This window comes from Phyllopteryx taeniolatus, chromosome 2, assembly GCF_024500385.1.
Source record: "Phyllopteryx taeniolatus isolate TA_2022b chromosome 2, UOR_Ptae_1.2, whole genome shotgun sequence".
Taxonomy (NCBI): Eukaryota; Metazoa; Chordata; class Actinopteri; order Syngnathiformes; family Syngnathidae; genus Phyllopteryx; species Phyllopteryx taeniolatus.
This window is the reverse complement of record NC_084503.1, coordinates 8,685,358-8,702,081: the sequence shown is the minus strand read 5'-3', so window position 1 is coordinate 8,702,081 and position 16,724 is coordinate 8,685,358. Positions and strand designations below refer to the sequence as shown.

At 43.8% G+C, this 16,724-nt stretch overlaps 2 protein-coding genes across 9 annotated transcripts in view; one reads left to right on the top strand and one right to left on the bottom strand.

The window, feature by feature from the left end:
* Window positions 1–3,916, bottom strand: part of mettl15 (methyltransferase 15, mitochondrial 12S rRNA N4-cytidine) — a 120,136-nt gene extending 116,220 nt beyond the window's left edge. For 3 of the 4 annotated variants that reach the window (XM_061758659.1, XM_061758677.1, XM_061758697.1), the window contains exon 1: window positions 3,786–3,916. In XM_061758659.1, the coding sequence (XP_061614643.1) occupies window positions 3,786–3,815 (30 nt within the window). In that variant the 5' untranslated portion in view covers window positions 3,816–3,916. The other variant, XM_061758667.1, reaches the window with a different exon arrangement.
* The window catches only part of kif18a (kinesin family member 18A), a 45,774-nt gene continuing 32,857 nt past the window's right edge, over window positions 3,808–16,724 (top strand). Inside the window, exons 1-6 of one of the 5 annotated variants that reach the window (XM_061758600.1) lie at window positions 3,808–4,021; window positions 4,905–5,250; window positions 5,788–5,945; window positions 9,570–9,674; window positions 9,821–9,931; window positions 10,112–10,309. In XM_061758600.1, coding sequence (XP_061614584.1) covers window positions 4,935–5,250; window positions 5,788–5,945; window positions 9,570–9,674; window positions 9,821–9,931; window positions 10,112–10,309 — 888 coding nt within the window. In that variant the 5' untranslated portion in view covers window positions 3,808–4,021; window positions 4,905–4,934. The other 4 variants (XM_061758618.1, XM_061758581.1, XM_061758590.1 and 1 more) reach the window with 4 other exon arrangements.

Sequence of the window (16,724 nt, the reverse complement as noted above, 5' to 3'; positions counted from 1 at the left end):
CAGACCAGATAATCTTATTTCTCACCATCTTCAGGTGTTTTTTAGCAAACTCCATGTGGGCTTTCATGTGTCTTGCACTGAGGAGAGGCTTCCATCGGTCCATTCTGCCATAAAGCCCCGACTGGTGGAGGGCTGCAGTGATGGTTGACTTTCTAGAACTTTCTCCCATCTCCCGACAGCATCTCTGGAGCTCAGCCTCTCTCACCAAGGCTCTTCTCCCCCGATTGCTCAGTTTTCCCGGACGGCCAGCTCTAGGAAGGGTTCTGGTCGTCCCAAATGTCTTCCATTTAAGGATTATGGGGGCCACTCTTAGGAACCTTAAGGGCAGCAGAACTTTTTTTGTAACCTTGGCCATGGTGAATCGACATATTGATGATGTCTTTTGGTTGTGGCCATGAATGAGCTTAGCTCAAAGTGAGTGTACTTAAGACTTCATTTTACTAATTTGGATCAGCTGTTCTGGACCTGAACCAGTTTTTGAGTTCGAGGGAAGTCAAGTCAGTGGCACGGTGATGACTGGTTAGCACATCTGCCTCAAACTCCTGAGGACCCAGGTTCAAGTCCTGTGGGGAGTTTGCATTTTCTCCCTGTGTCTGCGTGAGTTTTCTCCAGGTACTCTGGTTTCCTCCCGCATCCCAAAAAGATGCATGGTAGGTTAACAGAAGACTCTAAATTGCTCGTAGGTGTGAATGTGAGTGCGAATGGTTGTTTGTTTACACAGTCCACTCCAAAGGTATTGGACCGGCAAGGTCAATTCTTGTATTTTGTTGTATACTGAAGACATTTGGCTTTCAGAAGGAAAAGATGAATAAGAGGTAAAAGTTCAGAATTCCTGCTTTTATTTCAAGGTATTTACATCTTGATGTATTAAAAACAAGTCAGGACAGAGGATGTTTTGTTTGAAGCGACCCACTTTTCAAGTGAGCAAAAGTAATGCAACGTGACTGATGGGTGTTCTCAATACTCAGGTGTTGCCTTTTAGATTGATTGCTTAAACATTAGATAGTGCTTGTTTTTGGCTTTGAGTTTCACCTGTGAAAACTGCATTTCTTGTTAAGTAAACACGAAGACCAGAGAGCTGTCTATGGGAGAAAAGCAAACCATTTGGAAGAGAGAAGAGGGGAAATCGATCTGAGCTATTGCACAAACATTGGGCATAGCCAATACTACAATTTGGAATGTCCAGAAAAAGAAAGAAACTACTGGTGTACTGAGCAACAGACATCGAACAGATCGGTCAAGGGTATCAACAGCAATTGATGATATAAACATTGTGAGAGCTGTGAAGAAACACCCAAAGACAGCAGCCAGTGATATCACTGCCAACCTCCACAGGGCAGGGGTGAAGGTATCACAATCCAATGTTCGAAGAAGACTTCGAGAGAAGAAATACTGTATACAGGACATACCACAAGATGCTAACGACTCATCAGCAAAAAGAATTGGAAGGGCAGATTGGATTTTGCAAAGAAGTACAGAGATGAGCCACAAATGTTTTGGAACAAAGTTTTATGGACTAATGAGACCAAGATTAGCCTCTACCAAAGTGACGGAAAGGCCAAAGTATGGAGAAAGAAAGGATCCGCTTATGATCCAAAACACACAAGGTCCTCTGTGAGGCATGGTGGAGGTAATATCATGGCTTGGGCTTGCATGGCTGCTTCTGGAATGGGTTCACTCCTCTTTATTGATGATGTAACTCATGATTGTAGAAGCAGAATGAGTTCTGAAGTCTACAAAAACATTTTGTCTAGCAATTTACATAAAAAATGCATCTAAACTAATCGGGAAAAGTTTCATCATGCAACAAGACAATGACCCAAAACACACTGCTAACACAACAAAGGACTTAATCAGGGGGGCAAAGGGGAAGGTCTTAGAATGGCCAAGTCAATTACCGGACCTTAACCCAATAGAGAATGCATTGTACCTCCTGAAGAGGAGACTGAAAGGAGAAACCACCAGAAACAAACAAAAATGGAAAGAGGCTGGAGTAAAGGCCTGGAAAAGCATTTCAAATGAAGAATGCAACAGTCTGGCGAAGTCAATGGGTCACATGCTTTATGCAGTTATTGCAAGTAAGGGTTATGCCACCATATATTAAAAGTTATTCACTTTAATTTAATAATGTATGTTCCAAAACTTTTGCTCATTTGAAAAGTGAGTGACTTCAAACAAAAGGTGCTCCTGAGTTGTTTAACACATTTAGATCAGACATGCAAACACCAAAGGCATGAAAAAGGTGAAAAAAAAAGACATTTTAGGGAGGATATGGGGGAATCCCCCGAGCCCCCGCTGAGAATTTCTTTAGATTTTAACATAAATTAAGTAACCTGGAAGACTCTTTTTTAAAAGAGTACAATAAGGCAAAATATATATGTATATATTCACACAGAAAAAAACGCTCAAGTACATATTGATGTACAAATTTAAGATTAAAAATTAATTTGCCTAATTTCTTTGCTTTTTTTTGTGCTGGCCTCCAACTTGAGCCAGGCCCATCGCTACCTGCACCTGATGCCTGCTTCAAGATGTGCCACACGAATAGCATCTTCCTCTTTAAGCACTCTCATTCTGGAAAAGAATTGACTAAAATCATTGTCTGTTTCACTATTACCAACTTCAAAGGCTAATCCCAAATACATCTTAAATACAATATATTTCTGTTTTTATTAGCCATTTCTGAATTTGAAGTTAGTTCATACTGTGTTGTGACATAATCCTTAACAGCGCTCTGTCACTTAATACCTTTAACATCAACAGTAAACTAATTAGATAACTGTAGCCGCATTTTCTAATTAATACAAAATGTACTCGCGGATCACCTCTTGTCGTCGATGCTACATGTGCTTCACAGTTCCTCTTGGGACCACAACAAGGGCCCCGACCCACAGCACCTCAACGCGAAAATACAAAAGACCAGTGCAACAAATACGACACTGCCTGATCTGATGAGCAAAAATGTTGCTTAAACGTAAGAGTAGAAAAAGAGGATGTCCGCTCCAGAGGTGGGTACAGTAGCCAAACATTGTCCTCAAGTAAAAGTATTGTTACTTGACAATAATGTGACTCAAGTAAAAATAATAAAAGCTGGAATTCATCTTTTGATCTGAAACCCTAATGTCTTCAGTATACAAAACAAACAAAAGGAATTGACCTTGCCATTCCAATACATTTGGAGGGGACTGCATGTGCCCTCCGACTGGTTCGCGACCAGTTCAGGGTGTACCCCACCTCTCGCCCGAAAATAGCTGGGATAGGCTCCAGTACACCCGTGACCCTAGTGAGGATAAGCAATACAGGAAAGTGATGGCTGGATGTTTGGGAAGTCAAGAAAGAACTCGGGTTTAAATTAAGAGCATTTTGAACCTGCTTGCTGGAATACAAAACAGAATGCAAGATAAACACAATGCTTACATAAGGATGGAATACGCTCTGGTGTGTTTGGTGAGTGCTAAAAAAACAAAACAAAAAACTGTAGCATCAATCAAAGTTATTGAAAGAGCCGTGAATGCTTCCGAGCACTACAGGTGGTTCTCAACACGTATGTTTGTTTATACGAGGTCCAAATTCAAATTTAGCTTTAACATCGACGCTTTCGGCGTTTGATGCTTACGAGGTGCTTATACTGGATGATAGCACGCTGGAAACGCGTCTTCGACCAATACAACAGTATTAATGATAATACAACAAACCTACTTAAACGTATTTAGAGTGAAGTGTCTATATAGCGTGTTCAAATGTTAACGCTTCAGGACCGTGAAGTTAACAGGAATGTATCTTACCGGAAGCAACCACAAGCAGCACGTTGCCATACGTCACTTGGGTCCGCCCATTGACCCGTAGCTCACACCCAATCTGCATCCACCGAGGAAGAGTGCTTGCTTTTGAAAGTATTGGCGCTCGTCTCGTCAACGTTAGCCTTCCTCCGAAGATCATACTTTATTATGTTATGCAGGCGTTTAGTGCCCCTCCTGGAAGCAATCGTGACGAAATGAAAGTGTTACCTTACAACCGATAGGTAAGTCTTTGTGGCGGGCAGTCAGTCGCCCTTCAGACACGAAGGCAAACGTTGCTAATTTGCCGTTAGCGTTTTCCTCGCTACTTGCTAATAGCGTTAGCGTAGCTCGCCGTTTTTCTATTTATCTCTCTTATCCAGGTAAGGCAGTTGAGAACGGATTCTTATTTGTAGTGCCAAGGTTGCCAGCAATAACCATGTTGCCATAACATACCGTAAACAGTACGGTGATACAAAAAAAAAAATAATAATAATAAAACGAATTCGTATACTTTGCATCATCATACCGTTCAATTACTCGTTCGACTCCAACGTCGTCAAGATGTATGGAATTTTATGTCTAGCACATAGGTTAATCCGTACTGGACATTTATCTACAGTAGTTCTTACACAAATATAAGCATGATTAACTTCACGAGACAGGTAATTTATTGAACAGCTTTGTTAAAGATGTTTCACGTCATAAATGGACAATAACGGTGTGATGTATTTGAACAGGATTTATGGAACGACTCATTGCTCAACCCCTGTGAATTAAAATGTCCCTAGTTATGGGTTCCTAAGAACTGCTGTACATGCAGTCTACCTATTTTGGAAGTTTGATATAATTTTCATTATTTTATTTTTTATTTATTTTTTAAATAGTACAAGAAAAGGTCATCCTTTCCTGTCCCAAATTTAGAATCAGGCTTCAGTGTCTTCCTCAAGAAACATTTGAATCAGACATTGAAACCTTGGATTTTATTGGTTAACACACAATCTCCAGCAAAATACAAAACCTCTTTTCACTGCTTCTCTCGCTATTTTTGTAAAGACTTAGCATCATACAAACTAAGATGTATTTAATAATTTTCACCATAGTTTTTTTTTCTTTTTGTCTTTGCAGTTACACTTTAGTCACCAGTGAGGAAACGTAATGGCAAGTAATGTATGCAGCCACGTGAAGGTGGTCGTTCGGGTGAGGCCAACCAACGAGAAGGAGAAGAGTGAAAATGTTCGCAATGTGGTCCAAGTTGTGGATAAACACATGTTGGTATTTGATCCAAAAGAAGAGGAGATATCCTGTTTTGGTTCCCAAAGAGTTCGGAATAGAAACATCAACAAGAGGGCCAACAAAGACCTTAAATTTGTTTTTGACCATGTCTTTGGAGAGAATTCCACTCAAGATGATATATTTGAAAACACCACAAAAGGAGTGTTGAATAGTGTCATGAATGGATTTAACTGCACAGGTAACGGCACACAATCTACAGCATTAATTTTTCCTAAATTTGAAGTATCATAGAATTAATAATTGTCATCTTTGTTTCTCCTCACATATAGGTTTTAGACAACTATGTGTCTGACAAGTTTTTGATTATTGTAGGTCAAAAGTTTAGTGTCCAATGGCAATCTAATGATGTAAAATGATTGGTGGTGTTTTGCTTACAAATTACCTCAGGAAAGCAATGAAGCAACCTACATGTAATCAGAAATACTAAATGCAAGATACTTAGAATTACCGTTTCACGATTTGATTGAAGAGGATGCAACTTATCTTGATGAAAGAGGCAGGCTCTTCATTTTGGGAACGTCATTTGGGTCCCGTTTTGATCAAGTCCTTTCAGAAAGTTTGCAGGTTAAGCAGCCTTTAAAAAAACAAAAAAATGAAGAAAGAGATCCAAGGCAGGTCATCAGTCGATCACAGTCAAAAATACTAGCAATTTGTGGTTTTGCTATATATGCTTAGTGAGATTATTGGCATATTCTTTTTTCTTTTCATGTTGTAGTTTTCGCCTATGGTGCAACTGGAGCAGGCAAAACACATACCATGTTAGGAGCACCAAACGAACCGGGAGTCATGTACCGCACCATGAAAGACCTTTTTAAACGCATGGATGATGCCAAAGAGGAGAAAGAGTTTTCTGTTGCTGTCTCCTATCTTGAGGTGAACATCTTTTCCCCCATTCTTTGTTCTTTTATCTTTGCTGCATACGTGCAAATCAGTGGCCTTCTGGCAAAATTTGTCGCTTTGAACTCAAAATTGGCCATTTACGTGTATCTGATAGATGCAATGACTTTTTCCTTGGGGGGTGGGGTCGCCGTCTTCATAGGCTGTTTCGTACTCCTTGAAAACCGACGTAACGGTACTTTTAGTCCGTTACAATGATCTAAATGTCGCTCGCTACTTTTATTTATCAATTATTGCTTATTTATCAACTATTTCGTGCGCGAGACTACGACTTTGACTTCCGCATTGGGCGCTGTTTGCGGCAATCTAATTTAAGTGCTAGTGCGGGTCCAACTTCCGTAGACAAATACCTCGTGTGTTTTTGACATACTTGGGAAATAAACATTCTGATTTTGGAAATGTCGTCGTTAACATGAAGGCAATGGCGCGCTACTCTTGTTTACATTTAGACGAACAAAAACAACAGCTTTCATGTATTGTTGTATTTGTCTGGCACTGTCTGCCCAAACGTGGATATTTTATCTCATTTATAACTTGAGAAAACACCGTGCAGTAAATTGCATTTTATTAATATTTTTTTTGTTTTTTTGTGCTTTTTACTCAGTCGTTGAGTAGTTATTTCACTGTGTACTTTTTACTCTTTAAGTATTTTTTTGGGAGGACTACCTTTTTTGGAGGACTACTTTTCACTTGAGTCACATTATTGTCAACTAACAGTACTCTTACTTGAGTACAATATTTGGCTACTCTACCCACCTCTGGAGCAGACATCCTCTATTGTTATTCTTCTGTTTAAGCAACATTTTTGCTCATCAGATCAGCCAGTGTCATATTTGTTGCTTTTGTGTTTTCGCGTTGAGGTGCTGCGGGTTGTGGCCCTGGTTGTGGTCCCACCGGAACCGCGAAGCACACGTAACATCGGCGACAAGAGATCCGCTAGTACATCTTGTATTAATTACGAAACGCGGCTACAATTATCTAATTAGTTTACGAATGTTAATGTTAAATGTATTAAGCGACGGAGCTATGTTAAGGATTATGTCACAACACTGAATGAACTAACTTCAAATTCAGAAATGGCCAATAAAAAAAGAAAAGTATTTAATATTGTCCAGGAAGATGCATTTGGGATTAGCCTTTGCAGTTGGTAATAGTGAAAAATGAAGTGAAACAGACAATGATTTTTGTCAATTCTTCTCCAGAATGAGAGTGCTTAAAGAGGAGGATGCTATTCATGTGGCACAGTTTGAAGCAGGCATCAGGTGCAGGTGGAAATGGGCCTGGCTCAAGTTTCAGGCCAGCACAAAAAAAAGCAAAGAAATTAGGCAAATTTAATTTTAATCTATGACAGGAAAAGCTCAGGAATTGGTTGACATGATGACGAGGAGAAAGGTTGTTATGTTGTGTGTCCAGGAGAGCAGGTGGAAAGGCAGTAAGATAGAGGTTTAAAATAATTTTTCTAGTGTGCAAATGGGAAGAAAAATGGAGTAGGTGTTATTTTAAAGGAAGAGTTGGCTAAGAGTGTCTTGGAGGTGAAAATAGGATCAGATCGAGTATTGAGGCTGAAACATGAAATTGAAAGTGTTATGTATAATGTGATTAATGGCTCACCCCCACAGGTAGGATTTGACCTAGAGGTGAAAGTGAAATTCTCCAACGGGCTAGATGAAGTAGTTCTGAGCATCCAAGACGGAGAGAGAGTTGTGATTGGTGCGGATTGTAATGGACATGTTGGTGAAGGAAACGGGTGATGAAGAAGTGATGGGGAAGTTGGAGGGACAGATGGTGGTAGACTTTGCAAAACGGATGGAAATTGCTGTAGGATCACTTTCTTCCAGAAGAAGCAGGAACATAGGACCTACAAGAGCGGGGGTAGAAGCGCGCAGGTGGATTACATCTTGTGCAGACGATAATTTGAAGGAGGTTACTGACTGTAAGGTAGTGGTAAGGGAGAGTGTGGCTGGACAGCATAGGATAATGGTGTGTAAGATGACTGGTGGTGGGGAGGAAGATTAAGAAGACAAAGGCAGAGCAGAGAACCATGTGGTTGAAGCTGAGAAAGGAAGAGTGTTGTGAGGCTTTTAAAAAAGGCTGGACAGGAAGAGCTCCAGAAGACTGGATCACGACAGCCAAGGTGATCAGAGACACGGGTAGAATCGTACTTCGTGTATCTTCTGGTAGGAAAGGGGAGAAGGAGACTTGGTCAGAGAACCTCCAAGTACAGGAAATAAATTAGCCAAGAAGAAGTGGGACTGAGCGAACTGAGGAGAAGAGAAAGGAATCATTCCATGGAGATGCAACGTAGGGGGAAGTTAGATGTGGCAAAGCCCAAACAAGAGGCATCCTTGTTGACCTGCTTGTTCAACAGAATTCAAGCGAGTGAGAAAATGCCTGAGGAATAGAGGAAAAGTGTGCTGGTGCCCATTTTAAAAAGGAAGGGTGATGTGCAGATCTGTGGGAACTATAGAGGAATGAAGTTGATGAGCCACACAATGGAGTTATGGGAAAGAGTAGTTGAGGCTAGACTCAGGACAGAGGTGAGTATTTGCAAGCAATAGTATGGTTTTTGCCTAGAAAGAGTACCATAGATGCATTATTTGCCTCAGGGTATTGATGGAGAAGTACAGAGAAGGTCAGGAGGAGCTAGATTGTGTCTTTGTAGATCTAAAGGGAGCCTATGACGGAATACCCAGAGAGGAACTGTGGTACTGCATGCGGAAGTCTGGAGTGGCAGAAAAGTAGTATAGAATAGTACGGGACAGCAGCTGCTATGAGGGCAGCAGAAAAGCAGTGAGGTGTGCTCTAGGTGTGACACAAGATTTTAAGGTGGCGGTGGGACTGCATCTGGGATCAGCCCTGACTCCCATCCTGTTTGCAAAGGTGATTGATAGGTTGACAGATGAGGTCAGACTGGAATCCCCGTGAACCATGATGTGCGCAGATGACATTGTAATCTGCAGTGAAAGCAGGGAGCAGGTGGAGGAACAGTTAGAAAGGTGGAGGCATGCACTGGAAAGGAGACAAATGAAGATGTGCCAAAGTAAGACAATATACAGTGTGTGCATAAATGGGGAAGAGGAAGAGTGAGGCTACAGGGAGAAGAGATAGCGAGGGTGGAGGACTTTCAATATTTGGTCAACAGTCCAAAGCGATGGTGAGTGTGGTTAGGAACAAACGGTCCATGCAGGTTGGAACAGGTGGGGGAAGGTGTCAAGTGTATTATGTGACTGAAGAGTCTCTGTTAGGATGAAGGGAAAACTTTACAAGACAGTGCTGAAGCCTGCCATGATATACGGATTAGAGACAGTGGCACTGAAGAGACAACAGAAAGCAGAGCTGGAGGTGGTGGAAATGAAGATTTTGAGCATCTCTTTGAGAGTGACCAGGTTGGACAGGATTAGGATTGAGCTCATCAGAGGGACGGCCAAGATTAGATGTTTTGAAATGGGCTACTGAGAATTTTCCCCACCTTTGGTCCAGCCCAGTGTTTTTGGACTTGCTGCTGGAACGATTTTGTTCAACACATGCACTTTGTCAAATGATCACTTGCAATATTTTGATTGGCTTTGTATATAAATGTTGTTGTTGTTTTAACAACAGGTTTATAATGAACAGATCAGGGATTTGCTGGCTAATGCAGGTCCTCTTGCGGTAAGAGAGGACAGTGTTAAAGGAGTGGTTGTTCAGGGCCTCACGCTGTACCAGGTTAGTAGCCACACTGTTTTATGAACATTGTCTCAGCATCCTGTATAATATTGTCACCGAAAGCTATATGGGAATGACTAACAATTTGGCTCTGTAAATTGGCAGTACAGTACTGGACACACTCAATGTATGATGTCTTTGCACAGCCAAAATCTGCTGAGAACATTCTCCAGGCTTTGGATTCTGGCAATCGAAACAGGACACAGCACCCAACGGATACAAATGCCACCTCTTCCAGGTCCCATGCCGTGTTCCAGGTATTTCTCTTTCGTCCCATTTAAATTGTCCAAAAGGGCTGGTTTTATTGTTAAATACAATAAAGAAGTTGAATAGTCACAATTAGAAAAAGCATACACTACTTTATTTTAAGTGTGATAAATGTCATACAACTATTAACATGTTGATGGCCTACAATGAGTGTGTTATATTTTTTCCAGATATATTTGCGACAGCAGGACAAAACTGCAATGCTTAATCCCAATGTGTGCGTTGCCAAAATGAGTTTAATTGACCTGGCAGGCTCAGAAAGAGCCAGTGCAACTAATGCCAAAGGCCAACGCTTGCGTGAAGGAGCTAACATCAACCGCTCACTCCTCGCCCTGGGGAATGTTATAAATGCTCTCGCTGATCCCAAGGTGAGTTACATTATTTATTTTGTTTTAATGTACCACTTGTTACCAATATGAGCTAACAAGAACTAGCGTTTCATACGTTGTCAATCAGTGGAAAGTAGGGTTTCATGCACAGAAGCTGAAGGTTAAACTGTTTTCACATTAAAACTGAAATTTCCTTCCTTTCCTACGTTCCTGTAGAAACCATTAGGTACTTGTTTGTAATACAGTGCCATGAAAATGTTTTGGGCCCCTTCTCATATTATGATATTTTTGCATAGTTCCCCACTTTGTTTCAGATCATCAAACAAATGTAAATATCAGACAAATATAACCCAAGTGAACTTATTCATTCATTCATTCTCCTTCCGCTTATCCAAGTTCGGGTCGCGGGGGCAGTAGCTTTAGCACGGAAGCCCAGACTTCCTTCTCCCCAGCCACTTCCGCCAGCTCTTCCGAGGGGATCCCGAGACATTCCCAGGCAAGCTGAGAGACGTAGTCTCTCCAGCTTGTGCTGGGTCGTCCCCAGGGTCTCCTCCTGGTGGGACGTGCCCGGAACACCTCACCAGCGAGGGGTCCAGGAGGCATCCTAAACAGATGCCCGAGCCACCTCATCTGGCTCATCTTAATGCTGAAGAGCAGCTGCTCTACTCTGAGCCTCTCCCGGATGACCGAGCTTCTCGCCCTATCTCTAAGGGAGAGCACGAACACCCTGCAGAGGAAACTCATTTCGGTCGCTTGTATCCGGGATCTTGTTCTTTCGGTCACGACCCAGAACTCGTGACCATAGGTGAGGGTAGGAACGTAGATGGACCGATACATAGAGCGCTTCGCCTTTCGGTTTAGCTCCTTCTTCACCACAACGGACCGATGCAAAGTCCGCATCACTGCAGACACTGCACCGATCCGCCTGTCGACCTCCCGTTCCATTCTTCCCTCACTCGTGAACAAGACCTCAAGATATTTGAACTCCTCCACTTGGGGCGGGATCTCATGCCCGGCCTGAAGAGGGCACTCCACCCTTTTCCGACTGAGGACCATAGTCTCAGATTTGGAGGTGCTAATTTTCATCCCAGCCGCTTCATATTTGGCTGCAAACTGCTCCAGTGAGATTTGGAGTTCACGGCTTGAAGAAGCCAACAGAACCACATCATCTGCAAAAAGCAGAGATGCAATACTGAGGCCACCAAACCGGACCACATCTATGCCTCGGCTGCGCCTAGAAATTCTGTCCATAAAAGTTACGAACTGAATCGGTGACAATGGGCAACCTTGGCGGAGTCCAACCCTCACCGGAAATGAGTCCGACTTACTGCCTGCAATGCGGACCAAACTCTGAAACCGGTCGTACAGGGACCGAACAGCCCGTATCAGGGGGTTCGGTACCCCATACTACCAAAGCACCCCCCACAGGAGGGACACGGTCGAACGCCTTCCCCAAGTCCACAAAACACATTAGACTGGTTGGGCAAACTCCCATGCACCCTCGAGGATCCTGCCGAGTGTGAAGCGCTGGTCCACTGTTCCACGGCCAGGACGAACACCATACTGCTCCTCCTGAATCTGAGATTTGACTTCCCGACAGACCCTCCTCTCCAGCACCCCTGAATAGACCTTACCAGGGAGGCTTAGGAGTGTGATCCCCCTGTAGTTGGAACACACCCTCCGGTCCCCCTTCTTAAAAAGGGGGACCACCACCCCAGTCTGCCAATCCAGAGGCACTGTCCCCGATGTCCACACGATTTTTCAGAGGCGTGTCAACCAGCAGAGCCCCACAACATCCAGAGCCTTTTGGAATTCCCGGCGAATCTCATCCACCCCCGGCGCCTGGCCACCAAGGAGTTTTTTAACCACTTCGTGACCTCAACCCCAGAGATAGGAGAGCCCACCTCAGAGACCCCAGACTCTACTTCCTCATGGGAAGGCGTGTCTGTGGAAGTGAGGAGGTCTTCGAAATATTCTCCCCACCAACTCACAACGTCCCGAGTCAAGGTCAGCAGCGCCCCATCCCCACTGTACACAGTGTTGATGGTACACTGCTTCCCCCTCCTGAGACGCCGCACTGTGGATCAGAATTTCCTCGAAGCCATCCGGAAGTCGTTCTCATGGCCTCACCAAACTCCTCCCACGCCTGGGTTTTTGCCTCGGCGACCACCAAAGCCGCATTCCGCTTGGCCAGACGGTACCCATCAGCTGCCTCAGGAGTCCCAGAGGCCAGAAAGGCCCGATAGGACTCCTCCTTCAGCTTGACGGCATCCCCCACCATTGGTGTCCACCAACGGGTTCGGCCACAGCACCACCTTACGGCCATAGCTCTGGTCGGCCGCCTCAGCAATGGAGGCACGGAACATGTCCACTCGGACTCAATGTCCCGCGCCTCCCCCGGGATGTGGGTGAAGTTCTGCCGGAGTTGAAACTCCTTCTGACAAGGGATTCTGCCAGACATTCCCAGCAGACCCTCACAGTACGTTTGGGCCTGCCAGGTCAGACCGGCATCTTCCCCCATCACCGGAGTCAACTCACCACTTGGTGGTTATCAGTTGATAGCAATAAAGTAATTGTACAGTACAGCAGTACAGCACCCATTATTTCTGTCATGTTGGTTTGACCTGACTGAAGAGAATACATGACCTATCTAGAGAATACTTTTGAAGGTACTCAGTATACAGTACACAAGTATAGACAGTAATTAAACATGTCATTTAAATAGACACATTGCTCCATCTTGTGATCGGATCGGTTATCGGTTTTCTAAACTCAGTGATCGGCCCCAAAAATCCTGATCATATAAAGCCCAGTTTATCACCACGCAGCGTCTGAATATTTCCCAGCTTGCCTGACGTCATCGTAAATAGTTGTTAAAATGCTGTTTTATGTCAGTTAGTCCCCTAACCCTCAGAATAGTTCATATGAATGTTAATAAATCTTGTGTGTTTATCCCCACTCCGCATTTTTTTTGTGTGTTACTATTTGTTTTTATTATTCTGGAACCAGAAGTGAATGTATCTTCCCGAAATACTACTCGTTTTCTTTACATCGTGCAAGTCGGCCTACGTGTCAATGCGCACGTGCAAGGGTTAAGCCCCCACCTTAAAGCCACAATTTTAAAACTAATCTCAAGAGGGCATCACAGGAAAAAAAAACAAATGCATTAATCAGGAGATAGGGGATATCAACATAGTCACTTTAGCTGATTAGAATTAATTTGAGGTATAAATTAAACTTCAAATGTGACCATTTAATGCATATGAATATATGTATTGATAGGAACTTTTGGGTGCACATTGTACATAGGTAGAACACTTGATTTCTTGAGTCAACTTTGGGGGTTCACGTTATACTCGAGTGTATTATACAAGGGAAATTACAGTAGATACTAGCCCTCAAGACACTTTTTCTAAAAGGATCAAATGTAGTGACTTTTTGTTGTGCTATTTGACACTAATGCTGCAGGCACATTTTAAGGATAAGGCAGATAAATATTTACTTGGTTGTTTAATATGAATTGGTGGGCAGCAGAGGTGGGTGGAGTAGCCACAAATTGTACTCGAGTGTACTGTTACTTAAGAATAATATGACTCAACCAAAAGTAAACACTAATCCTCTGAGTAATTACTTACAGTGGGTACGGAAAGTTTTCAGACCCCCTTAACTTTGTTATATTGCTGTCATTTGCTAAAATCATTCTTTTTTTTTTTCCCCCTCATTAATGTACACCCAGCACCCCATATTGACAGAAAAAAAACTGAATTATAGAAATTTTTACAGATTTATTAAAACAGAAAAACTTTAATATCACACAGCCATATGTATTCAGACCCTTTGCTGTGACACTCATATATTTAACTCAGGTGCTGTCCATTTCTTCTAATAATCCTTGAGATGGTTAACTAAGGAAATTAACATTGCAAAGAGAAACTATGCAGCAAAGTTGGAAAAATAGTTTAGCGCAAACGACTCTAAATCAGTCTGGCGTGCATTCCAATCGCTGACTAATTACAAGCGACGATCCCCCCAAGCTGAGAACAATAGCACACTAGCCAACGACTTGAATACATTCTACTGCAGATTTGAAAAGGACAGTTTCACACCACACACCCACCCGGCCGCACCCGCGACCACAACCACACCTCTGACTTCTGCGTTAACCATCCATGAACAGGATGTGAGACGCATCTTCAAACAACAAAAGATTAAAAAAGCGGCAGGCCCGGACCATATGTCCCCATCCTGCCTCAAAGTCTGTGCGGACCAGCTCGCTCCAGTCTTCACTCAGATCTTCAATAGATCTCTGGAACTGTGCGAAGTTCCATCCTGTTTCAAACGCTCCACCATCATTCCAGTCCCCAAGAAACCTGCAATCTCAGGTCTGAATGACTACAGGCCTGTCGCCCTGACATCTGTGATCATGAAGTCCTTTGAACATGTCGTGCTGGACCACCTCAAGAGTGTCACAGGTCCCCTGCTGGACCCCCTGCAGTTTGCCTACCAAGCGAACAGGTCTGCGGATGATGCAGTCAACATGGGACTGCACTTCATCCTAGAACACCTCGACAGTGCAGGGACCTACGCGAGGATCCTGAACGCTGAGCTGAAGTCCACGAACAACACTATCATCCCTGAACTCCTTTCATCCAAGCTTCTCCAGCTCAGCGTCTCACCTGCCATCTGCCAGTGGATTTACAGCTTTCTGACAGGCAGGACACAGCAGGTCAGGCTGGGGGAGGCCACCTCATCCACACGCAGCATCAGCACTGGGTTGTGTCCTCTCTCCGCTGGTCTTCTCTCTCTACACGAACGACTGCACCTCATCGAACCCGACTGTCAAACTCCTGAAGTTTGCAGATGACACCACTGTCATCGGCCTCATCAAGGACGGTGAAGAGTCAGCGTATCGGCAGGAAGTGGAGCGGCTGGAGCTGTGGTGCGGCCGACACAACCTGGAGCTGAACACGCTCAAGACTGTAGAGATGATCGTGGACTTCATAAGGCATCCTTCGCCACAGCTGCCCCTCATGTTGTCCAGCTGCCTTGTGTCAACCGTCGAGACCTTCAAGTTCCTGGGAATTACAATCTCTCAGGACCTGAAGTGGGGAACCAACATCAACTCCATCCTCAAAAAGGCCCAGCAGAGGATGTACTTCCTGCGGCTTCTGAGAAAGCACGGCCTGCCACCGGAGCTGCTGAGACAGTTCTACACAGCGGTCATCGAATCAGTCCTGTGTTCTTCCATCAGTCTGGTTTGGTGCTGCTACAAAAAAGGACAAACTCCGACTGCAACGGACAATCAAAACTGCTGAAAGAATTGTCGGCACCCCCCTACCCACCCTTGAGGACTTGCACGCTCTCGGACCCTCCGCACCCCGGTCACCAGCTCTTCCAGCTCCTTCCCACAGGTAGGCGCTACCGATCAATGCAAACTAGAACTAGTAGACATTCCAACAGCTTCTTCCCTCTTGCGATCAACTTCTTAAACACCTAACCTAAAATTCCATTACAACAAGCTGGCAATTTTTTTACTTGAGTTCGTTGTCACATTTCTGTGGGGCCAATTATCTATTACTCGTGCACTCACTGTAGTTGTCTCGCCATGCTGCACTATTTGCATATACTGGCCACTCATGCCAGAGTAGCATCTGCTCCATTTGCACTGATTGAGGAGTATCTGTAACATTTGCACAACCAACATTGTCCCAGATTATCGCACTACTCGTCACTTTAAACCGCATACACTTCTTGAAGTCTCAGCGCCCCTTGCACAATGGTCATTGCACCGGACTATTGCAATATTAGTCATTCGAACTGCTCTAAGTGCTAGAGGACTCTGCATCTTTTTGCACAATTGTTTTTTGTCAATGTCTTGTCTCCAAAATGTTCTGTAAATTGACTGTCTGTTGTACTAGAGCGGCTCCAACTACCGGAGACAAATTTCTTGTGTGTTTTGGACATACTTTGCAAATAAAGATGATTCTGATTCATTGGAGTCCAGCTGTGTTTGCTCATAGTGATTGGACTTGATTAGGAAAGCCACACGCCTGTCTATATAAGACCTTACAGCTCACAGTGCATGTCAGAGCAAATAAGAATCATGAAGTCAAAGGAACTGCCTGAAGAGCTCAGAGACAGAATTGTAGCAAGGCACAGATCTGGCCAAGGTTACAAAATAAATTCTGCTGAAGTCAAGGTTCCTAACAACACAGTCGCCGCCCATCCATCCATTTTCTGAGCTATCATCGGGCAGGAGGCGGGGTACACCCTGAACTAGTTTGCTAGCCAATTGCAGGGCACATACAAACAAATAACCATTCACACTCACATTCACACCTACGGGCAATTTAGAGTTGTCAATTAACCTAACATCCATGTTTGGGGATGTGGGAGGAAACCTGAGTGCCCGGAGAAAACCCACGCAGGCATGGGGAGAACATGAAAACTCCAC